At 43.5% G+C, this 25,209-nt stretch overlaps 1 protein-coding gene across 3 annotated transcripts; it reads left to right on the top strand.

Annotated features, from left to right (window-relative positions):
* The first annotated feature begins 1,510 nt into the window (after positions 1–1,510).
* On the top strand, positions 1,511–22,389 carry pam (peptidylglycine alpha-amidating monooxygenase). Of its 3 annotated transcripts, XM_041810674.1 has the most exons (28): positions 1,511–1,705; positions 2,872–2,991; positions 5,879–6,021; positions 6,095–6,234; positions 6,405–6,522; positions 6,861–6,918; positions 7,254–7,341; positions 7,480–7,571; positions 8,139–8,222; positions 8,563–8,611; positions 8,909–8,976; positions 9,153–9,233; positions 9,356–9,432; positions 9,994–10,097; positions 10,186–10,379; positions 11,611–11,676; positions 14,680–14,901; positions 16,171–16,300; positions 16,387–16,503; positions 16,580–16,652; positions 16,735–16,945; positions 17,120–17,323; positions 17,622–17,737; positions 18,898–18,994; positions 19,094–19,144; positions 19,608–19,877; positions 19,998–20,057; positions 20,324–22,389. In XM_041810674.1, exons 4-28 carry the CDS (start codon positions 6,146–6,148, stop codon positions 20,500–20,502), a joined length of 2,898 nt encoding a protein of 965 aa, XP_041666608.1. In that variant the 5' UTR covers positions 1,511–1,705; positions 2,872–2,991; positions 5,879–6,021; positions 6,095–6,145; the 3' UTR covers positions 20,503–22,389. The 3 variants fall into 3 exon arrangements, with proteins under 3 accessions (XP_041666608.1, XP_041666607.1, XP_041666609.1); XM_041810673.1 differs by lacking the exon at positions 2,872–2,991; XM_041810675.1 differs by lacking the exons at positions 2,872–2,991; positions 14,680–14,901.
* Positions 22,390–25,209: the final 2,820 nt, after the last annotated feature.

Here is a 25,209-nt window from a genome sequence, read left to right on the forward strand (position 1 = left end):
TGGAAGTTTGTGGTTTGGGACACATCACATTTAGAGTGAAAGTTTGTGGTTTGGGACACATCACATTTAGAGTGAAAGATTGTGGTTTGGGACATATCACATTTAGAGTGGAAGTCTGTGGTTTGGGACACATCACATTTAGAGTGAAAGATTGTGGTTTGGGACATATCACATTTAGAGTGGAAGTCTGTGGTTTGGGACACATCACATTTAGAGTGAAAAATTGTGGTTTGGGACATATTACATTTAGAGTGGAAGTCTGTGGTTTGGGACACATCACATTTAGAGTGAAAGTTTGTGGTTTGGGACACATCACATTTAGAGTGAAAGTTTGTGGTTTGGGACACATCACATTTAGAGTGAAAGATTGTGGTTTGGGACACATCACATTTAGAATGGAAGTTTGTGGTTTGGGACACATCACATTTAGAGCGGGAATCTGTGGTTTGGGACACAACACATTTAGAGTTGAAGTCTTTGATTTGGGACACATCACATTTAGAGCGAAAGTTTGTGGTTTGGGACACATCACATTTAGAATGGAAGTTTGTGGTTTGGGACACATCACATTTAGAGTGAAAGTTTGTGGTTTGGGACACATCACATTTAGAGTGAAAGATTGTGGTTTGGGACACATCACATTTAGAGCGGGAGTCTGTGGTTTGGGACACAACATATTTAGAGTTGAAGTCTGTGATTTGGGACACATCACATTTAGAGTGAAAGTTTGTGGTTTGGGACACATCACATTCAGAGTGAAAGTCTGTGGATTGGGACACATCACATTTAGAGTGAAGGTTTGTGTTTCGGGACATGTCACATTTAGAATGAAGAGAGATAAAGTCTGTGGATTGGGACATGTCATATTTAGACTAAAGAGGGTTAAAGTTTATGGTTTGGGACACATCACATTTAGAGTGAAAGTCTGTGGATTGGGACACATCACATTTAGAGTGAAGGTTTGTGTTTCGGGACATGTCACATTTAGAATGAAGAGAGATTAAGTCTGTGGTTTGGGAACGGTCACATTTAAAATGAGAAGAGTAAAAGATTATGGTTTGGGACATGTCATGTTTAGAGTGAAAAGAGTGAAAGTGTTTGGTTTGGGACAAGTCACATTTAGAGTGAAGAAAGTGAAAGTTTGTGGTTTGGGACTTGTCACATTTAGAATAGAGTGGTTTGGGATGCCTCACATTTAGAATGATTAGAGTGAAAGTTTTTTTTTGTTTGGGACAGGTCACATTTAGAGAGAACAGAGTGGAAGTTTTTTGGTTTGGGACAGGTCACTTTTTTACAAATATGGTGGAAGTTCGTGGTTTGGGACTTGTCACATTTAGAGAGAATAAAGTAGAAGTTTGTGGTTTGGGACACAACTTCAGTCAGAGTGGAGTGCTACAGTGGCTCCCGGTCTCCCCTACTTGTCATATCTCGTCTAAACAGAACTGTGCCGTTATAAACTCCTGATATCAGTCAGAGTTTGTCAGTTTTTACACCGTCAGTCTGTAATTATATAACCCCGTTACCCCCCCGTGCAGTGGTCGCTGTAGTAGTCCGTAGGAGGGTCCGGTCTGTGGAGGAGGGTCCGGTCCGTGGAGGTGGGGCGGTCTCGGGCTGTTGTTGTGGAAGGCGGATGTCTCTTCGTGGGTCGAGTCAGGTTTTCTCGTCGGTGACTTTAGGAGGCAGAAGGATCTCTGACAGCGATCAGGTAAGGGCTGCCGCCATTTAAACATGTAATATTCGTTATTAAAGCCGTATTCAGAGCTAATGTTTGAACCGGATCATTAACCCACTTTAATTAAACCGGTTTAAGTCAGACTCGACGGTTAAACTAGACAAACACGATCAGAGCTAACGTTAGCTCAGCTACGACATGATAATTAACCTGATTAGCTCCTGTAGCTGCTAACTCAGTTAGCTTTTCTGTGTTTTTACTGTCATTTTAGATTAAATTAGCAGCTCTCCTCTGTTGATGTTAGCCCTGTTAGCTTTAGGAGGCTATTTTCTCCGTGACTCCCTCCTGTGGATTCATACGTGACATCTGCTCTGTGATAATGGAGTCTGTGGGTAATAAGGAGAAAACCATCGATAATTCAGAATAAAACGGAGCTGGTACTTAAAAACAGGCTTTATATGAAGGATAACTTTATTAGAATATAATTTAGATGTTTAATTTCAACCCTGTTGTCATTGTTATACTACTGTTATCGATATATACGCTTTATTTTAGTACTGAAGCCGCCACTGATGTGAGTTTTAGTAACATATACGAGCATAAATCAGCCTGTTTATCAGGGTAATGATGGGGGAGGAGGGCTGCCGTGGTCCATGAGGGGGATGAGCCTGTTTCCATAGTTTCCTGCCTCATTCTCAGAGGGCTGTGACGTCAGCAGGACGGTCCCTCTTCATGCTGTAGCACCGTCAGTGAACGGAGATGAGTCATCATCAGGATGAAGATCAATCATCCTCACAGATCAATAACTTTAACTCTACTAATAACTAATAATGATGAGAGATCCACACAGATCAATAACTCAGTATTAGAATCATACAGGGATAGGGATGGACGCATGAATATAAAGGTTTAATGTACATAGGGATGTACAGATGATGTCTTTAGAATATGAATGTAAAGGTTTAATGTACATAGGGATGTACAGATGATGTCTTTAGAATATGAATGTAAAGGTTTAATGTACATAGGGATGTACAGATGATGTCTTTAGAATATGAATGTAAAGGTTCAATGTACATAGGGATGTACGGATGATAGTGTTCTGTAAATGTTTAATGTGTTCATCATGGCGACTGTATGATGGTTGACGCTGACATCTCTCACCACGCTCACATGCCCATGTTTGATCTGTTGCTCAGAGCTCATTAAAGACTCCAGAGAGGAGGCGAGTCTGTCTTTAAACTCACCTGGTCTGACAAACTCACCTGGAGCAGATGGGGATCAGAGATCGCACCATCCTAGCTTGAACACATTTAGCTGTAAGTCGCCGTCTTGAGTGATGAAATGAACCGCAGACAGAAACGTAACTCCCTGTGGCGATTGGAGACGCTGCAGTCTCAGCTCCTCTAATCCTCAGGTATCAATCAGCTGATTATTTCTCAATCAGAGAGGGGTGGTTCATGATTGTCAGACAGTGATGAAAGTTTATAAACCAGTCTCCTTGTGTTCACACTGACTTACACCATCTACATCGCACTAATCTGCTGCCAGTGTTGCAGTGGGTGGAGTACTGGGTAAACTGGGTGTCTGCTGTAGACCCAGTTGATTGTGGTTTCTGAGCTGGTGGCTCAGGACTAGTGCTGCACATCTAACCTAACCTCAGTCACAGTCAGGCTGTGCATTAGCACGGTGGTATAAAAGGCTGAAAGGAAGGTTTTATCCTGCAGTACTGGAATAAATACATAAATGTCTGCAGAAAGGCCTTAAGGTTTACAGTAGAGCCTCTACCCACCAAAAGAAGAACCTTTATCATCAGGAGAAACTTAAATTTATTAGAGAAGTTATTATAAAGCAGCTGTGTAAAATCTAAAGCTCTGTTATTTTTTATTTGTGTGTTTAGATCTGATGAATCTACTCTTTATAACTCTCATTATTCTCTGTATTTTCTCTAACTGAGCAGGTAGACCCATGATAGCATTAAGGATTCTACAGTAATTCCAGAATAATCGAAACCATTCAGAAATCAGAAATAGAAGCTGAAGAAGGAGCAGTGACGGTCTATTTACTGATTATTCAGTCATTCATGTAAACAGACTAAAGCTGAATCCATGACTCTGACAATCCAACATTATCTCTGAGGCTGTGCAGTAGGCGGGGTTATTGATGGTCAGATTCATGAAGGATCCGGTGTATTGGGGCTCATTATCACATATTTACTGGATTATTCTGACGACCCTCAGAGGAATTATAAAACCGTCAGAGGAAACCTGGCTGACGTCTGTCTGCTCACCCTTATGGAGATGTCAGACACACATGCCTCCTCTCTTTGCCTTAGCACCTCAGACTGCCGTTACCATGGCGATTGCTGCTTCCTGTTGCTGTGTGGCGGTGAGCGTGTCAGCTGGCTCTAATTGGTTCATCACAGACTCTCTCTGCTGATCTTTGGCGCTGGTTTATCCTGATATCTCTGGTGTTTACCTTAGACGAGGAGGTTTATCAGGAATCAGGGGGATGGACTCTGACAGGACTCTGGGAAAACCAGACTGATGTAGGAGAGACAGTACCGGGGTTTTTACTGTCAGACATCAGATTTAAAATCCTCAACGTTGTCTACGGGGCACACAAACCTTTAAAATGTCTGAGTCTGGAAACTTCTCCAGAGTTCAGACTGTCTCTGCTGCTCAGAGAAAAACAGAAATGTGTTTTTGAATCTTAATGAGGAACTAAAAGGGCTTTAGAAATGCCAGAATTTACATGTGCTGCTCTCTCTCTCCCTCTCTCTCTCTCTCTCTCCTTCTCTCTCTCTCTCCCTCTCTCTCTCTCTCTCTCCCTCTGTCTCGCCGCGGTTTAAAGCCTGTTTTTTAAAAGGCCATAGTTTAAAGGCAGTTTAAGGTAGTGTTCTAAAGGCAGTAGTTTAAAGGTGGTAGTTTAAGGTAGTATAATAAGGGAGTAGTTTAAGGGCATAGATTAAGGTAGTATTTTAAGGCAGTAGTTTGAGGCCGTAGTTTTAAGGCAGTAGTTTAAGGCATTAGTTGAAGGTAAGATTTTAAGGCAGTAATTTAAAGTAGTATTTTAAGGCAGTAGTTTAAGGTATTATTTTAAGGTAGTAGTTTAAGGCAGTAGTTTAAGGTAGTATTTCAAGGCAGTAGTTTAAGGTAGTATTTTTAGGCAGTAGTTTAAGGCAGCAGTTTAGGGCCATAGTTTTAGGCAGTAGTTTAAGGCATTAGTTTAAGGCTGTAGTTTTAAGGCAGTAGTTTAAGGTAATATTTTTAGGCAGTAGTTTAAGGTATTATTTTAAAGTAGTAGTTAAATTTAGTATTTTAGGGCAGTAGTTTAGGGCTGTAGTTTAAGGTGTTATTTTAAGGCAGTAGTTTAAGGCCGTAGTTTAAGGTATTATTTTAAGGCAGTAGTTTAAGTCCATAGTTTAAGGTATTAGTTTAAGGCAGTAGTTTAAGGTATTATTTTAAGGCAGTAGTTTAAGGTATTATTTTAAGGCAGTAGTTTAAGGCCGTAGTTTAAGGCAGTAGTTTAAGGTATTATTTTAAGGCAGTAGTTTAAGGTATTATTTTAAGGCCATAGTTTAAGGCCGTAGTTTCAGGTATTATTTTAAGACAGTAGTTTAAGGCAGTAGTTTAAGGTATTATTTTAAGGCAGTAGTTTAAGGTATTAGTTTAAGGCCATAGTTTAAGGTGTTATTTCAAGGCAGTAGTTTAAGGCTGTAGTTTAAGGCAGTAGTTTAAGGTTGTATTTTAAGGTAGTAGTTTAAGGCAGTAGTTAAATTTAGTATTTTAAGGCAGTAGTTTAGGGCTATAGTTTAAGGCCGTAGTGTAAGGCAGTAGTTTAAGGTATTAGTTCAAGGCAGTAGTTTAAGGTATTAGTTCAAGGCAGTAGTTTAAGGTATTAGTTTAAGGCAGTAGTTTAAGGTTGTAGTTTAAGGTATTATTTTAAGGTAGTAGTTTAAGGCAGTAGTTTAAGGCTATAGTTTAAGGCCGTAGTTTAAGGCAGTAGTTTAAGGTAATATTTTAAGGCAGTAGTTTAAGGCAGCAGTTTGTAAAATGCTCCTGCAGACAAAGACTTCCTCTGACTCTCTCCTTACAAACGGAGCAGCTCCATCAGGCAGCAGAAGGATGACATGCTCAGACATGCAGATGTGCTCCTGCAGGGTTTACGTCTCAGTAATGCTCCTGTTTTCCTGTTTTTTTTCAGGTGTGTGTTTCACACAGATTTACCTCCAGGGAGGATCCAGCGTAAGCGTCAGTCCGACATGCAGGAGGATTGACATCCAGCAGGGACTCTTCCTCCTCTTCCTCCTCCTCGTCTCCTCTTCATCCATCTGAGCGAAGAACCAGGTGTGACAGCAGCCCCGTCTCGTCCCGTCCCCCCTCTGAGGAGTGAGCTGCTGACAGTCTCTCTGTGTTTCAGGTTTCCAGCCCAGAGAGCAGCAGGAACACGAGCCCAGAGCTGCAGCGAGGCATGATGGGAGCCTGTGTGCTGTTGGTGCTGCTCTTCATCTGTCAGAGCCACGGCCTGCAGAGACTGGAGCCACTGGACAGATTCAAGAGGTCAGAGCGAAACCTGCTTCCTGTCTGAGCGGATCAGAGTCTCAAAGCTGATTAGATACTGGGGTTATCATGATACTAGAGGTTTAACTGGTTATAGAGAAATCAAACAGAAAGCACACTTTAAACACACGCTGTCTGAAATTGATGGACATTTTAATGACCTTCCTCAGGGCTCAGGACGGCGACCTCTCAGACTCCGCCTCCTGTGTGTCCCGGACCAATCAGGACTCCACAGACCCTCAGAACTTCTCTGTGGACATCAGGATGCCTGGGGTCACCCCAACATCGGTGAGTCTGGAAATACTGAATCCTTAAAGCCTTTTCATTTGTGATTAAACTCTGATGAGAAGATAGAAATATAATAAAAAATCTAATGAGCCTGGAGCTTGTGGAGAGGGGCAGAGTTTATATCCTTTATAATAATAATAATACATTTTATTTATAAGCGCCTTTTTAAGCACTGAAGGACACTTTACAGATTTAAAAATATTTACAACAAAACAAGACGTAAAAGCTTAATACAGTATAAAATGGGACAAATTAAATATAATGAATTAAGCCATCCTGAACAGGTGAGTTTTGAGTCTGGATTTGATAATAATAACACCATGTTCTCTCCTTCACAGTCGGACACTTACCTCTGCATGTCGTATCTTGTTCCGACCAATCGAGACACCTATATTGGTAAGTAGAATATCTTTATTCTGGTGAACAACAGGCCCATTAGCTGTGTGAATATTAAAATCAGAGATCAATAATCACATCAGCCAGCTCTGATATCAGGTATTTCTCTCTATGATTTCTCTGTTGTGTTTATTTTTAAAGAAAATAATGGTCTTATATATTTTTTTTCTTTTGTTTAAAGGCTATAAACCTGTTTCCTTCATGCTTCTTTGAATATGAACTATCAGAGGTTAAATCAGAGCCTGACATAGATGAACCAATCAGAGAGCAGCTCTCAGGCTGATTCCTGAATTATTAAATATTCTGACCGCGCCATTATCGTTTGCTTCCTTCAGTGGATTTCATCCCTCATGCCAGTATGGACACAGTTCATCACATGCTGCTGTTTGGCTGCCACAAACCAGTCTCCACCAGCGGATACTGGTAATGAACACCTCCACCTTTACATAGACCGTCCTCCCTCTACTCCCACAGCATCCACCCAGACCGCCAGGACCTGGTTCATGATCCTCCTGTTAGCAGATGTTCTGAGTTGTATTTATCGACTCTTCCTCTCCTCAGGGACTGTGGCGGCATTCAGGGAACGTGTAAGGATGAAGCCTCCATCATGTACGCCTGGGCTCGCAACGCCCCGCCTACCAAACTACCCAAAGGTCAGTCAGAAAGGGTTCAGGTCCAGATTAGTTTGGTCCTGGTGGTCTTTATTCTCCCTGATTCTCTGCTTACAGAATCTACTTTACATTTTCATCAGGAGAAAATCAAAAACTCCTGATATTTATGTCTGACTGTTTCTCTAACACACCTGTGTGTGACTGTTTCTCTATCACACCTGTGTCTGACTGTTTCTCTATCACACCTGTGTGTGACTGTTTCTCTATCACACCTGTGTCTGACTGTTTCTCTAACACACCTGTGTCTGACTGTTTCTCTATCACACCTGTGTCTGACTGTTTCTCTAACACACCTGTGTCTGACTGTTTCTCTAACACACCTGTGTCTGACTGTTTCTCTAACACACCTGTGTCTGACTGTTTCTCTATCACGAAGTTCAGGACTGTCACTTTGTGTGCAGATTCATTATGGAGACACCTGTGTCTGACTGTTTCTCTAACACACCTGTGTCTGACTGTTTCTCTATCACACCTGTGTCTGACTGTTTCTCTAACACACCTGTGTCTGACTGTTTCTCTAACACACCTGTGTCTGACTGTTTTCTTTAGATGTTGGTTTTAAAGTGGGCAGAAGTTCAGGGATGTCTCACTTTGTGCTGCAGATTCATTATGGAGACGTCGGTGCGTTCACTGGTGAGTTCTAACCACACACAGGTTTATTATTATTATTATTTTCAGCCTGTCTGTTATTAACTCCATGTTTATGATCTTCACCATAGTCAGCTCTGATCATCATATTTATAGAAATGTTTGGTGATAGAATCTATTCATAGAAATGTTTAGAGGTACGTTAGTGATGAAGATGAAGCTGGACTTTTACAGTAGCTGGACCAGGTATTCAGTGTAGGTGGGCCTCATACCTGAGTCTGCTCAGGGCCTCTCCTTGGCCAGGGGTGGCCCTGACTGCACCGCTCAGTGTAAACATCCTATCAGAGCTGAGCCACATAAACCGTTCCACTGTTTTATGTTTCAGACCATCACAGAGACTGCTCCGGACTGTCTTTAAGAGTGACCACTAGACCGTGAGTATTCACCCTTAGTCCAGTGTTATTCTTTACTGCTGGATTATAATCTCTAATAAGAATAAATGAAAGGTTAGTTTAGGATGAAGATGATCCAGTCTCCCTCTGACTGTCTCTCTGCTGGAACTACATGAAGGATTTTTGATCTGGTGTTTAGTGTTATATTTACTGTCTTCTGATGCTCCTGGCATCTCAAAGTCCTTGTTTATGTCTCTCTGAAGCTCTCTAATTGGACTTCTGTCAGCTGTTCCTCTGAGAACTGCTCCGTAGATAAATCTGTCTTCTGTGTCCTCACAGTCAGCCGTTCATCGCTGGTATCTACCTGCTCATGACCATGGACACCATCATCCTACCAGGAAAGAGAGGTGGGTTCATACTCTGATATATGTGATATTTTCTAAACTAGAATCTAGTTGAGAATTATTTATTGATCTTTAATCTGTCACTGAGTATCATAGACACTGATCTGTTTCTGTCTGGTGACTGGTTGATCAGTTATCAATGGTCGTTCCACTCTGATATTTCTGTATTCCTCCATCAGTGACAAATGCAGACGTGGCGTGTGATTACACGTCGTATCCCATCTACCCGTTTGCCTTCAGGACGCACACGCACCGCCTGGGTGAGCCAGCACGCCGAGGATCACAGTCACTTTACTCGCCGTCAGGATGTAACCGCCATCATGGCGGCCGTTATAATGATGACCTAAATGTCTATAAATCTGTTTGTGTCTGTGTGTTATAGGGAAGGTGGTCAGCGGGTACAGGATCAGAGACGGGAAATGGTCTCTGATTGGTCGACAGTCTCCTCAGCTCCCACAGGTACGTCACATGATCAGGAGGAAATAAAAGAATAAACAAAAACAGGCAGAGGGTTTATTTCTGAATCTAGAGCTGACTAAAAACATGTTATCTTTATTTTCTTTATTTTCTTCTCAAACACCTGAATCTAAAAAGACTGAGATCTAAATCCTGATTAGAGGAGGAGACCGCTGATTGTTATTGATCCTGATACTCCTGATTGATCCCAGTCTAACCTGGTTTTAAATCCATGTTAGTTTTATCATATTTAAACAGAGCCCATACAGCAGCAGCTTGTAGAAGAACCCTGTTCATATGTGAGAGTAAGATGGAGCTTGTCAGACTGGAAAATACAGAACCGGGTCTTTAAAGGCCCAGGTTTGGATCTCCATCCCTAAACCTGCTTACAGCTTCTGTAAAATAAAACCAGGGAACCAGCTCCCCAGGGGGTCCAGGACTTTAGTTTCTGTTGTCCTCTATCAAACAGGATGGGTACCCTGATTTTTACTGGATTTAACGATGGTGGCACCATAAGAGGACAAGTGTTTCTGAACCCATCTATTCGGTGTCTGATCTCTGCAGGCTTTCTATCCCGCTAACAAAACCATGAGCGTGAAGTATGGAGACACCCTAGCAGCCCGCTGTGTCTTCACAGGAGAGGGACGAACAACTGAGACCTACATCGGGTGAGATCTGTTAGACCACATTAGAAATGATGAGTAACGAACCCTGAGTCTGACCCTGACCCCTAACCCCTGACCCCTGTCTCTGCAGGGGGACGTCAGACGATGAGATGTGTAACTTCTACATCATGTACTACATGGACAGTAAGCATGCTGTCCCCTACATGAACTGTATGGAGCCGGGCTCTGCAGAGCTGTTTGAGGAGATCCCTGCTGAAGCCAACATCCCCATCACCGTCAGTCCTGATCACGCCAGCGGCATGATGCACATGGGACACAAAACGGGTAGGACATGCATGTGTTATCTTTGACACAGCACTAGTTAAGTCTGGTGTTTTAGATAATTACCTCCGCCATGGAGGTTATGTGATCAGATGGGTTTGTTGGTTTGTTTGTTTGTTTGTTAGCAACATAACTCAAAAAGTTGTGGACGGATTTTCATGAAATTTTCAGGAAATGTCAGAAATGGCATTAGGAAGAACTGATTAGATTTTGGGACTGATCCCAATCACTGTCTGGATCCAGGAATTTTTTAAAGGGTTCTTTACTATTGGGAGATAGGGCTAATAGCGGAGGTCTGCGCTGTTACCATTTTGTGCCTTTTTTTGATAGAGGAGAGGATAGTGCATAGAGTCGGAAACAGGGAAGAGAGTGGGGAGAGACATGTGGTGGAGGGCCTCGGGCCGGATTTGAGCCCAGGCCGCCCACATACATGGGGTGCGTGCCTTATCCATTCTGCCACCTGCGCCTCCCAGCAGCATTTTTGGGTGTGTTTCTATTCAAAGTTGGAGTCTGAAGGAGTCTGAGCCCGGTCGAGGAGACAAGTTGAAGCATAACAGAGAGAGAGACAGCAAATTGTAGCGAGAACACTCACAATGCTGGGAGGAATAGAGGAATATTCACCCTCTGCCATGACTTCCAGTCGTCCGGTGAGACCTTGGGTGCTTCCGTCATGACAGTCCACACGTGGCGAAGCCAGTGCTTTGCCTCACCGTGTCTCCACCTCACTGGGGAGGAAGTAATCGGCAAATTAGATTTTGGGAGTGATCCGGATCACTGTCTGGATCCAGGAATGTTTTTAAAGGATTCTTCATTATTGGGAGATAGGGCTGATGGCGGAGGTCTGCGCTCTCTGAGTGCTTTTCTAGTTAGCATTAACATATTTCCCCTGCCCGTCACAGGAACGCCTCTGTGCTCCGTTCTGATCCAGATATGCTCCAGGTCTGTTCTTGGAATGGTATCGCTCCACGCAGAGCAGGCTGAAAACAGACTCACATGCTCGTTAGCTTAATGGGTGACTCTAAATTGCCCGTAGGTGTGAGCATGCCTGGTTGTCTGACTCTGTATGTCAGCTCTGTGATTGGCTGGGGACCAGTCCAAGGTGTACCCCACATCTCACCCAATGACAGCTGGGATAGGCTCCACCCCCCTCTGACCCCAATCAGGATAAGCGGTGGAGGAAACTGATGAGTTAACCCGTTTATCTCTTACTTATCTTTCACCATCCTCCTCACAGATCGTCAGGACGACCCGTCGGTGTTAGTGGATAAAAAAGCCAACCTGGACCAGGACCAGGACCAAGGTGAGTCCATTACCCTGCTGCTGTAATGTTAGAAGACAGAGGTGAGAATGTATTTGAGACTTTATAGTGACGGTTTCAGTCCTCCTGGGTTCTGGTGTCATCACCTCCTCATTATTTCATCTGTAAATATTAGCTCAGTCTGTCCTCATGGTCTGATCCTGCAGACTCAAACATCCATCAGAGTCAGTCAGATCATCAGCTGAGAGAGAATCTCCTCCCTCTCTGAGCCAGTTTGGACCAAAGTCTCAGGACACATCAGGACTTTTTCAGGTTTCTGATGATTCTGTTAGTCAGGTCTCCATCAGCTCAGTCAATATTTGAGTATATTTTAATGTCAGCAGTTATCTTTACTCTCCTACTCCTCTCAGAACAATCAGTAATAAAACCAAAGTAGGTCAGAGTGAACATCAGTGACTCTGACTGAATGTTCATCACTACCTTTCTCCATTAAACACAGTGTTCACCAGTAAAACCCCTAGGCATTAAAGGGGTGTCCAAACCTTGTCCACATACAGAAATGTTGAAGGATAGGGGGGCCGCTCTCTTTTTCCTTGGGGATAGTGAAGTTAATGAGACTAATCCGAGGGGAGTTAGCATATGCTTAGTGATTGAGTAATGGCTAGTTAAATGCTGAAAAAGCAAAGGCACACTCATTTCCAGGATTTTTGGGAACCTTGTTAGTCCCTGGCTCCTGCTGCCTCCACCCCGAAATGTTAGTGGTGCTACATTTCGCTGCCATCATCCATCAGGGCATTATAAATCAAAATATCCTTATTTTTATGGCCAACATGTTCATAGTGTTGTGTTTTATAGTGCTGCCTCATTTTAGTCACAAAAACCAGAATAATATACATTCTTCCATCAAAATGTTTGTTTACAGAATCAGCATGGTGGCAAAGCCTTGTGCTGAACTAAGAAGTACAGTCCAGTACAAGATTCACGTTCTAATGTGGGCCATCTTTCAGGTTATTTCTAGGATTTGCTGCTGGCCGATCAAAAATTGACCACATGTGGCCCCCGGGCCATAGTTTGAACACGTGTTTTAGCTAAACCATGAGTTTGGTTTAGTCTGTATTTAGATCCAGTCTCAGCTGAATGAGCTGGTCTGGGACTGAACCAGGATCATGTTAAAGATCTGTAAAAGCTTGTTCAGGTGGAGGTGAACAGCAGTAAATATCTGTATCATCGACACAGACATGAAAAGAAGCGTTTGGAATATTCTGTCCAAGGTTATCAATGTAAATATTAAATTAGAGTGGTCCTAAACCTGAACCATGAGGAACCCCTTATGGATATGAAGAACCTCTGAAGCACCTCTTTGATACACTCCGTCTGCAGCGCCCATACATGGACATTGACTCACTTCCTGTTAATTTTTAAACACGTGGTTTTAAAAGAAAGCCACAAATTTAAACATCGGTTGTATTCAGACGGGATTACAGCGTGTGCTGTAGTCTATCAGTATATTAGTCTCTTTTGTTTCTATCTGTAGTCCCAATCCTGGTCCAAAGGGGGCCAGCTGGACCTGGTTGAGGTTTCTTCTCTCCTTCAAAAGGCTTCTTCAGCTCTTGTTGAGTTCAGTTCAGAGCTGTACAGAGGAGGAGAAATGTCTTCAAAAACCTCAGTCAAGTCCAGATGCCACATTTGGACCAGGATTTGGATAACTATGATCTGGATGAATGAGAACCTCCAGAGTCGGGTCTGCCTGCTGGTTTCCTGCTGTCTAACATCTTCATCTCTGTAGGTTTAACTCTGTCCAAGCTGAGGAGACACCTTAGCTCCACCCACCTCCACTACTGTCTAGCTTTTTAAACTAGAGAGTGTTCTTGATGAAAACGACACCTGATTATGTGTAATCACTGATCAGTAAACCACGGTGGGGATTTCATGGATCGATCTTAGGTAATGAGAGAGGAGAGATGTTTTAAAGTGGTGACACCTTCTCAGACATGATGGGAGCTGGAGGGTGCTGCCACTTTGAACCGCTTTTCTCCATCATCATGTGAAAGAGAAACAGAAATGCTGGTTTACTGGTCAGTAAACTCCTGATAGAGGGGAGTATTTATTGACTCCTCAGTTCAGAATGAGATGAAGCTACAGAGCAGAGCTGCACCGTCAACCCTCTAACCCAGTGACACTCAACGTGTGGCTTTTGAATCATAGGGGGCTCTTTTGTGATGATTTGTGGCTCTTTTATGTCTAAATTTGAAACATGATTCCCACAGAAAACCTTTAAAAAGGGAAACTTTTTTCTATTTTTTGCCACTTTTCAACCATTTAAGCTTCCATTTTTTGCAATTAAATGCTACCTTTTTCCTACCCTTTTACCCATTTTTTGCCACTTTTCACCATTTTTTCTCCCAGTTTTCACCCATGTAAGCTATCTTTTGTCATTAAATACCTCTTTTTTCCTAGTTTTTGCCCATTTTAGCCACTTCTTGTTGCCACTTTTATCCCATTTTGCCCCTTCTCAGAATTTTTGTTGCTATATTCCACCCATTTAAGCTACCTGTTGCGATTAAATACCACTTGCTTCCTATTTTTTTGCCCACTCTTGACTTCTTTTTGCCCATTTTAGTCACTTTTTCACTCTTTTTTTGCCAGATTTATACCATTTTATGTCACCTATAACTCATTTTTTTCCACTTCTCACCCAATTTTTGCTACTTTCTGACCCCTTTTCCACCTTTTCTCCCCGTTCTAACCGCTTTTCACCCATTTTTGTTGCTTTTTGACCATTTTTTCCACCTTTAACTTATAGTTATTGCTACTTCAAGCTGTTGTTGCTTCAACTCTTAGATTGTGGCACCTGCAAAGGTATTTTTCAACAATTTGGCTCTTTGGTTGAGCAGGAATGAGTAACACTGCTCTAACCTCTCTCTCTGTCATAGATTACTATGAATCCTCTAACCTTTCTACAGCTCTGTTTCTCTGACTCCTGCCCGTCTCCTCCAGTCTTCTGGCTCTGTTTCCACCTTTCCTGTCCTGTCTGTGTGCGTACAGGTGACATCTTGTCTCTGATGTCGCGGCTGATAGGACAGAGCGTTCATAAAATCACGCCCACCGAGCTGCACCGAGCGCAGGCTCAGCTGCTGGCTCAGATTGATAGTTTAATGCAGGATAAAGACCCCGACCCCAGCGCCGTTCTGGTGAGGGACCGGGTCCACAGGTTCCATCAACTCGAGGCCAAAACCCCCCGAAGCAGGCTGGCCGCTCAACGACAAGGTGGGTCTGCTGCTGTGAAAACGACCGGTTTATGACTTTAGGACTCATTTATGCTCCTTTATATCTGAGAGTAGATCTGTAGATTGTAAATAAAACAACCGTCTCTACCCACAGACTCCATAACATCTTTACATTAAAGAAGTTCCTCCACTAGAGGGCTCACTCCTGTTCCTGTCTGTCTGTGTTCCTGGCTGAGCTGTTGTCATTTATGTAACTAGTTTCTTACCAGCTCACACTACCTTTACTCTTTGAGTTCACAGATCTGACTGATAATTCTTCTTTGTTTTGCTGTTCTTGTTTGAACTGTTGGCTCAGCGCTGCCCCTGGTGGTTTTTAAACCTCTAGTCTTAGTCTATTTCCTTTAAGAGAACCAGCAGAAATGACCACGAAAAAAAGAGAAACCTGGATCCGCATCCACCTGATTATCAAACACAGAGCATAAATGAGTCTGTACCTCGGCCTGTTCTCTGTCAGTGGACTCCCCCACCCTTATTTTTATTTTTATTTTTATATTCCTGTGAAGTGATGTTTTATTTATTCAGAATAAATGGATTTACACCTCCTCCCTATGTTTTTCCTCTCTATGATCTGACTCTGAATATGACCTGTTTATTCTGCTCTCATCAACTTCTCTGTGTAGTTTCCCTCCATCTTTCCTGGGTTATCTCTCCTCCTTCTCTGGGTTGAACATTAAAAGTATTCTGTCCCGTTAGCCTTGGTCTGCACTCATGGTCTGATTGTTTTCTCAGTGTTGAAGGTCTCAGATCGTCTCTGTGTGTGGAATTATAAAAACAGGAAAGGGACCAGTTCTTCCTTCGATAAACCCTCTCCTGCTCTGACATTAAATAATCCCTGTGTTCAGTCTCTGCTCTCTCAAATCCAGTTTACTGAATCAAATCTCATTTATGTAGGGAGATTTGCCCTGAAATTATAATCTGATCACTGAAACATCACTACTGAGACCCTAACCCTCTGACATCTCTGTGAGAACCAATCAGAGCAAAAGATAATTTGCAAAATGAAATGACACAGTGATGACTCTGTAACCATGGTAACATTCTAGGACGTGTGACTCTGTAACCATGGTAACATTCTAGGACATGTGACTCTGTAACCATGGTAACATTCTAGGATGTGTGACTCTGCAACCATACCTGTGTTTATGTGCAGATTCTCACCTGGAGAGCTCCAGCTCTGTTTTTTATATATTTATATTATTTTAACTGTGATATAAATATAACTATTATTTATACCTGTGTTTATGTGCAGATTCTCACCTGGAGCAGGTGTTGTCGTGGCCTCAGAGCTCCCTCCAGCTGGGTCAGGTTTCAGGACTGGCTCTGGACTCAGACTCCAAGCTTGTCATCTTCCACAGAGGAGATCACACCTGGGGGGTCGAGTGAGTTCCTGTTAGTTATTGATATTGATCCTGTAGTAAAGGTGATCGATAAATGATTGAAATGTGATGAAACTGTTGGTGTGCAGCTCCTTTAACAACCAGGCTCAGTACCAGCAGAGGTCTCTGGGTCCGATCCAGCAGTCCACCATCCTGGTGGTAGACCCGGTTAAAGGGAACATCCTGAAGGCCTCGGGGAGGAACATGTGAGCATTTCTATTTGACATTAGTTTGTCTGTAGTGTGTGTAGTACTGATGTAGTTAACTGGTGTGGTTCTTCAGGTTTTATCTTCCTCATGGCATCACTACGGACAAAGACAACAACTACTGGGTCACTGATGTGGCTCTGCACCAGGTAGGATGGAGATGTCTGTCAGCTATAATCCTGCTCTAATAACTGTTAGCACCACCCTAAAGACTCTCCTGCCCATCCTCAGGTGTTGAAGGTGAGCGGTGACGGCAGAGACCGGACCCTGCTGGCGTTGGGCGAGGAGTTTACTCCAGGAAGTGACAGCAGACACTTCTGTCAGCCCACCGACGTGGCTGTGGACCCCGTCAGCGGGAACATCTTCATCTCTGACGGATACTGCAACGCCAGGATCCTCAAGTTCTCTGCAGAGGGGAAATACCTGTCTGAGTGGGGCGCAGGTGGGTGGGAGCACGCCGACGTACTGAGACAGACGGGTTTACTCGTACTCTGACCGCCGTCACACTTTAAATATACCTACACATATCTATGTAATGAACCGTCTCTACTGATGTGACCCTCCTCTACACGCTAAAACTCTCATTACTGATCCACCTTTCCTCATGTCTTTGCAGGGACGTCCGACCGGAGGCGGCGTACTCCGTTCCGTGTTCCTCACAGCCTGGTGTTCCTCGCCGACAGACAGGAACTGTGCGTGGCGGACAGAGAGAATGGACGCATCCAGTGTTTTCTGGCCGACAGCGGCGAGTTTGTAAAGGAGATCAAGAAAGACGAGTTCGGAGGAGAGGTGTTCGCCATCACCTACAGCCCTGCAGGAGGTCAGATCATCAATAACGGAGGACAGGATATCAGGATTATTACTGATATGAAATCATTAAAACCAGATGATATTGATGAGCCTCAGACACCTGTTACTGAAGGATGTATTTTAAATTTTAAAGCAGTAATAACAGGATTGTCCTGCTTAAATATGACAGAAACATCAGCAGCAGTCCTGCTCAGATTCAGTGATGACCTGTGGTCTATGTAGACTCTAGATCTGGTCCCTGAGTCTGTTCAGACGTAGTCCTCCTCTATCTGATCTCCATTCTGATGGCTGTTTCCCTGTGTCTGTAGACGGGGTGATCTTCGCTGTCAATGGAGAATCTCTGTTCAGCTCGGCTCCTCTCAGAGGATTCGTCATCAACTATTCCACCAAGGAGATCCTGGACACCTTTGAGCCTGACACCAAGGTAAACACTCAAACTGACCAACCAGATCAACCCAACCTCATCAGGATTTACACCAAAATGCATCTTTAACTGTACTATTAGATCTGGTTTCATGGATTCTATCTTTAATAAACAAGAGAGCATGCCTCTGCAGGAGTTTACTCAGCCCTTTAAAAACAAGTCCTCAAGTCTAAAACAAAGATGATTATAACAGGGGAGTGGTATCAGGAAGAACCACAGCGATGCCCAGCCCTACTGACAGCAGATTTAACACCAGTATCAGGAAAAACCTCAGCGATGCCCAGCCCTACTGACAGCAGATTTAACACCAGTATCAGGAAAAACCTCAGCGATGCCCAGCCCTACTGACAGCAGATTTAACACCAGTATCAGGAAAAACCACAGCGATGCCCAGCCCTACTGACAGCAGATTTAACACCAGTATCAGGAAAAACCTCAGCGATGCCCAGCCCTCCTGACAGCAGATTTAACACCAGTATCAGGAAAAACCTCAGCGATGCCCAGCCCTACTGACAGCAGATTTAACACCAGTATCAGGAAACACCTCAGCGATGCCCAGCCCTACTGACAGCAGATTTAGCCCAGTATCAGGAAGAATCTCAGCGATGCCCAGCCCTACTGACAGCAGATTTAGCCCAGTATCAGGAAGAATCTCAGCGATGCCCAGCCCTACTGACAGCAGATTTAGCCCAGTATCAGGAAGAATCTCAGCGATGCCCAGCCCTACTGACAGCAGATTTAGCCCAGTATCAGGAAGAATCTCAGCGATGCCCAGCCCTACTGCCAGCAGTGATGGAGGGTTGATGCATGTCTAAATTAAAGGTCTAGGTGCTCTGATTGGCCTGTAATGAATGTGACAGAACGCTCTTCCTGCTCATCCTCACCCTCTGGGTTTTACTTTGAAAGGTTCTGTCCTTCTACGGTCTGGTTTGTCCTGTTTTTATTGATCCTGTCAGATCTCTCACCTCAGAGCTGATCTTCTCTCTCTGACCTCCTTCTCTAATCCGTCTGATCCGGATGTTTTATTTTTCCACTTGCTTCCCTCCTCCCTGACTCACATGCTCCTCTTCCTCCTCCTTGATTCACCTGCATGCTCTACCTCCTCCTCCTTCTGCTGAACGCAGACTAAATCCTCATCTTCTCTCTGTTTTCTCTGTTAGGACTTTAAGATGCCTCATGACATCGTAGAAACCAGAGACGGCAGCGTTTTCGTCGGAGACGCAGGAAGTAAAAAAGTCTTCAAGTTCACCACCGAGAGTAAGAGACTCTAATTTACCGCTGACCTCTATGATAGTCCGTATGTAGTTAAAAAAGCTTTAAAATGACCTCATCTTCGTCCTCATCTTCATCTTTCAGAGTTTCATCGCTCTGTGAAGAAAGCGGGGATCGAAGTTCAAGAAATAGCCGGTGAGTTTTGTCAGGACCAGGATCTGGATCAGGATCGGTTTTACTGAACATGTTTTCCCACACAGAGATTAGACTCCTTAGCCCTCACACAATCAGGTAATTGCAATGGATTGTGGGATTTGTAGTTCCTTCACCTCTGTAGTGCTACCTTATCCAAGTTTTACATTAAACTTCAGACAAAGACCTCAGGATGTGGTGAGACCATGGAGGAACTCGTTATGGTCGTTTCTCGTTAGACACCGCCATGTTTGAAAGCAGCCATCGTTGCAGTAGTCCCAGATTTGGTAGACCTGGTTCAGGATTTAAAGTCCTCACATCTGCTGATTTAAAGGTCATCTCAGATGTCCTCAAACATGGAGTACCTCCAGTGTTTCTCTGAATGATCAGACTGACCTCTGACCTCTGACCTCCTGCAGTGTTTTTGAACATCTTAACGTGCTCATACTTCTGTTTTTCCGTGCAGCGATAGAAACCGTCATTCAGACCAAGATGAGACCGGAGAGCAACGCGTCGAAGACGTCAGCCGTCCATCAGAAACAAAGCGAGTCTCAGCCGCCGCCGCCGCCTCAGGTTCAGATGAAGACGGAGGAGGAGGAGAAGAAGAAGAAGGAGAAAGGTGAAGCCCAGCCAGTCAGAGAGCAGGGAGCCCTCCCTGCTGTCATCACCACGCTGCTGCTCGTCCCTCTGCTGCTCGTCATCTCCGTCGGACTCTTCATCTGCTGGAGGAAAAACAGTAAGTAGAGGCCGCCGCCGCCACCTCGGGTTACGATTATATAGACGGAGGAGGTTACCACCTCACCAGTAAAGGACAATGTGAATATATTTATTATTGTTCTGAATTTTGTGTTTTTAGACCGATGTGAGGTGAAGTCGGATCCGAGCTCAGTGGGAGGAATTCTGGGAAAAATACGAGGTGGGTCCTTTTTGATATACAATAACTTCATACAGTCTGTTTTATTTAATGGATAAGTCCTAACGTTGATGATCTAACAGGTCACATTCACGTGTGAAACGTCCTCTGATTTAAGGAACATTAAAAACATCTGCAATAATCATCAGAAACTCTGCACATGCTCCCTCAAGCTAATGCTAAAGCTAATGCTCTGTTCAGATTGAAGAGCCATAAGATGAGTCACAGCTGTCCTGGGATGTTCTAACACCCCTTCTCTCTCCCTCCAGGTAAAGCGGTGGGCGGTCTGAACCTGGGGAACTTTTTTGCGTCCCGTCAGGGTTACAGCCGTCAGGGCTTTGACCAGCTGAGCACGGAGGGCAGCGACCAGGAAAGGATGGAGGAGGACAGCAGTGATTCAGAGAACGAGGAATACTCCGCCCTGCCCCCTCCTAAAACCTCATCCTAAACCCAGACCACTGCCCCCCCCGCTTACAGGCTGACATGTTGGTCCATCCTGTTGTTTTAGCTGCCATCGTCGTCTCTACACCAATCATTTCTCTGGTTTAACCTGGCCATGTCTCCGTCCCACATTTCACTCTGAATCACGTTTAAACGGCGTGAAATCATCCTCACATTCCCCGACGGAGATGTTCTGTCAGATTCCGGCCAAAACAGACGATTCCACCGTAAATGTCCTCAGAGACTAATTCATAAACACTTCCTGTAAAGCAAACATTACTGAATGTTTCTGTGGATGATTCCTGACTGAAGATGGTCCCACCATTTTCAGCTGACGGCGTTTAACCCTCCAGAGCTTGGCTCTGTAAGGTCAGGGATCGTTGCGACCAGCAGATTCTCTGATTATATTCTTATTTAAAGGAGGAGACACTGAGGAGACCAGCAAACCCTTGGTCCTGTACCATGAAGGATCCTGGTCCTCTTCGGTCTCTCTCAGTCATCCTCGTCTGATTGGTGTTAGTCTCCAGGAACAGGAGGGAAATTCTGCATAATTCCAGTTGAAGGTAGCGTTAATGACTTCAGGCAAGACTTCCCTTTCATTATGGCGTGTACCTCTGCAGCGTAATAAAGGTGCACGATGATCTGCCGCCCCCTGCTGGTCACAGTGATCCCTTCATGAAGACCCAGCCCTGGACTCTGAAACTGGAATAAGAGAGTCCGTCAGCGTCTCCGTGGATCAGGATCAGTTCCTCCTGACCCTCCATCAGCTGCTCTGATAAATCATTTCATTATTTCAGTGTCTCCATGCTTCACGTCCACGCTCATTTCCTGTCATTTGTGCCTTTTTTTTAAAAATCATTTCGCCTTTTTTTGACCAGCCGCCATGATTGAACATACCGCAGGGAGAATCAGCTGCTGCTAGGAGCGTGTAAACTAGAGACCGCCTTCAGGTGAACAGATCTGATATTATTATGACTATATATGTATATTTATGTGAGAGAGGGAGAGAATGTGTCAAAACATGTCTGCCAGTCCGAGCGCCGTCCACCCGCTCGCCGTAGCTCCACGACGCCGCCACGTCTTTACCCCTTTATTGTAGCTCCAAACGCGCACGCTGGACGATTCTTATAATGCACTTTAATTTTATTTAAGAGTTCCTGCACAGACAGAAACCAGCAGATACTTCTATTGATCAGCAGCACTTTGATCAATCAGCTCATCCAGATTTTAAATAAAGTTTTTATTCGCCAACAGAGGAACAAAGGTTTTCTCCAGTCCTCTCCAGCTCCGCCCACTCAGCCAAATATGGTTGCCAAAGTCTGCGTCTGCCATGTTTAACACTCCAAACAGCTGATTGTTAATTTAGAAAAGAGCTCCAACAGTTTAATCCTGTTTTTATACTTTTTGTTTTTAAAGCACAGAAACAACTTTTTAGAGATTCTCATAGAGTGTGTTCAACTCTCAGGACCACACACACAGTAACACGCACGTTAACACGCACGTTAACACACCTGTATGGGGGCCGTTGGACTCTTTATTTAACATCGGTCAGATTGGCCATCAGGAAGCTCTAACAGTACTGATGTATGAGACCTGCTCTTAAATAAACACACATTGGCCCCCCATACACCCCGTGATCGAATGCTGCATCATGACATAAATCAGTTTAACTCTCCTGATCTTCATCCTTCTTCATCCTCTGAACTTCCAGCTTCTTGTTTCTGCCCGTGTCCTTGCTCTCAGCCCGCCATGGCGCTCTGAATGAATGATGTCCTTTCTGGCATGCCGTAGAAACATGTTGGCGCTCTGATATTTATTGTGACACACTGGTTTTGCTGCAAGAGTACTATTTTGAGTAACTATGTAATTTGTGTAATAAAGTGTTTGCAAAGCATCCCAGCGCTGAGTCGGCTCTTTGTTCAGACTGAAGATGTTTGTTCAGACGGCCTCTCCTCAAGATGTTTGTTCAGACGGCCTCTCCTCAAGATGTTTGTTCAGACGGCCTCTCCTCAAGATGTTTGTTCAGACGGCCTCTCTTAAAGATGTTTGCTCAGACAGCCTCTCCTAAAGATGTTTGTTCAGATGGCCTCTCCTAAAGATGTTTGTTCAGATGGCCTCTCCTAAAGATGTTTGTTTAGATCTCCTCTCCTGAAGATGTTTGTTCAGATGGCCTCTCCTAAAGATGTTTGTTCAGATGGCTTCTCCTAAAGATGTTTGTTCAGACGGCCTCTCCTAAAGATGTTTGTTCAGATCTCCTCTCCTAAAGATGTTTGTTCAGATGGCCTCTCCTAAAGATGTTTGCTCAGATGGCCTCTCCTAAAGATGTTTGTTCAGATCTCCTCTCCTAAAGATGTTTGTTCAGATGGCCTCTCCTAAAGATGATTGTTCAGATCTCATCTCCTACAGATGTTTGTTCGGATGGCCTCTCCTAAAGATGGTTGTTCAGATGGCCTCTCCTAAAGATGTTTGTTCAGATGGCTTCTCCTAAAGATGTTTGTTCAGACGGCCTCTCCTAAAGATGTTTGTTCGGATCTCCTCTCCTAAAGATGTTTGTTCGGATGGCCTCTCCTAAAGATGTTTGTTCAAACGGCCTCTCCTAAAGATGTTTGTTCAGATCTCCTCTACTAAAGATGTTTGTTCGGATGGCCTCTCCTAAAGATGTTTGTTCAGACGGCCTCTCCTAAAGATTCATGTTCGGATGGCCTCTCCTAAAGATGTTTGTTCAGACGGCCTCTCCTAAAGATTCATGTTCGGATGGCCTCTCCTAAAGATGTTTGTTCAGACGGCCTCTCCTAAAGATTTTTGTTCAGATGTTTTATTTTAAATGAATTTCAGTTTTTGTTATTTCATTTGTATTTTTTTTACTTTATTGTTTGACTTTATTCCATTTATTTATTTCATTTTATTGTTTTGTTGTTTATATTTTTTGATTTTATTAACTCTATTTTATTTCTTACATCTTTTCATTATTTTTTTATTTATTTATTTTATTCCCCCAGCAGACAGGTAGAGGCCAGGCCTTGAATTGTGATGAGCTTATATTGGCATTTTTCAGGTTTTTATACAGTTATAAACCATCGTTACTCTTTATGATTATAACTGCATATTTTCCCACATCAGTGCTATCAGCTTCAGTCTCCGTGTGGTTTCTTCTTAATGGTCCTCACTGAGCATGCTCCATGGCGGCTCCTCAGCTGTGAATAAACGCCTCACACTGACATCAGCTGAGCTTCATGAGATTAGAGCCAATAATCTTCTTTACGGTGAGAATAGAAGCATTAAGAAGTGGAGCAGACCGAGACGACCAGGAGACAACGAGGAGGCGAGGAGACGAGAGCCAGGGGCCGACGTCTGTCTGCAGGACGGAGAGACGGGTCGGGGCCACAGCAACCAGGTACCACGTTTGTTTGTTTGTTTGTTTATATGCTTGTTTGTTTGTATGTATGTATGTATGTTTGTTTTTTTTGTTTTTGTGTGTTTTTTTGTTTGGTTGTTTTTTGTTTGTTGGTTTAAATCTTCCTTTCTTTGTTTTTTGGTTTGTTTGTTGTGTGTTTATTTGTTGACTTGTGTTTGTGTATTTGTATGTTTTTTTGTTGGTTGGGTGGTTTGTATGTTTGTTTATTTGTTGTCTTTCTTGCTTGTTTGTTTGTTTGTCAGGTTTCTGAGGTTTAATGTCCTCGTTCTGACTCCCAGTTTTCATCTTTTCCACCTTTGGTCCTAGAACCAGATCAGGACCGGTTTTAGCACTGAGGAGGATCCAAGCAAAGACTGGCATGGGTTCCTTCTCTGTTCTCTAACCCAGTGGTTCTCAGATGGTGTGCCAAGGCACACTAGTGTGCCTTAAGGCAGGTCTAGGTGTGCCGTGGGAATTTGTACCGTATGTTATTACTATAACTTTATGGCAAGAACTGTAACCAGGCCTGCCCACAGATCTGGACCCCTGAAAAACCCCAGATAATGGGACCTCCCCATTTGGGATTCATTGATGATATAAGAGTGTGTGTGTGTGTTGGATCAGTAGCATTGGTGCTAGCATCCTGGCTAACAGCTACCTCATCTAGAGCTGAAAAGCATGGCAAGCTATTATTGGGTTGAAATTGGTGTAAAAGTTATGAATTCGTGCTATTTTTAAACAAGTTTAAAAAAATTCTACCCATTTTGGCCACTTCTTTTGACTGCTTTTTTTGACACTTTTTCCTGCTTTTGACCGATTTTTGCCACTTTTTTGGGAACTTTTTGCTGCATTTAACCCATTTTTGCTACCTTTTTGCCACTTTTTGCACAATTTTGCTAATGTTTGGCCATTTTTTGCCATTTTCTCCCATCACTTTTAACCCTTTTTTACCACCTTGTAGTAACTTTAACCCTTTTTGCCACTTTTCTGTCACTTGTGATCTATTTATGCCATCTTTTTGCCACTTTCTGCCCACTTTTGCCTTTGACCACTTTTTTGCCCTTTTTTCTAATCACTTTTATCCCATTTTTTACCACCTTTTCACACGGTTAATCCTTTTAGGCCATTATTATAACCCATTTTTGCCACTATTTTGACACTTTCAACAAGTTTCGGCCAATTTTAACCCATTGGTTGGCCACTTTTTACCAATTTCCGCCCATTTCTGACTTTTCTTAGCCACTTTTTGCCCAATTTTGCCATGTTTTGTCATCACTTTTAACCCATGTTTCCCACCTTTTGCCCACTTTTGCCATCTCC

The sequence above is a fragment of the Cheilinus undulatus genome, linkage group 17 (genome assembly GCF_018320785.1).
Source record: "Cheilinus undulatus linkage group 17, ASM1832078v1, whole genome shotgun sequence".
In the NCBI taxonomy this organism is placed as follows: Eukaryota; Metazoa; Chordata; class Actinopteri; order Labriformes; family Labridae; genus Cheilinus; species Cheilinus undulatus.

Excerpts from the sequence above, each read along its gene's own strand:
- pam (XM_041810674.1), top strand. The coding sequence starts at position 6,146 with ATGATGGGAGCCTGTGTGCTGTTGGTGCTGCTCTTCATCTGTCAGAGC. Across the intron at positions 6,523-6,860 it reads CTGGGGTCACCCCAACATCG|TCGGACACTTACCTCTGCAT; the intron begins GTGAGTCTGGAA and ends TCTCCTTCACAG. Across the intron at positions 9,433-9,993 it reads AGTCTCCTCAGCTCCCACAG|GCTTTCTATCCCGCTAACAA; the intron begins GTACGTCACATG and ends TGATCTCTGCAG.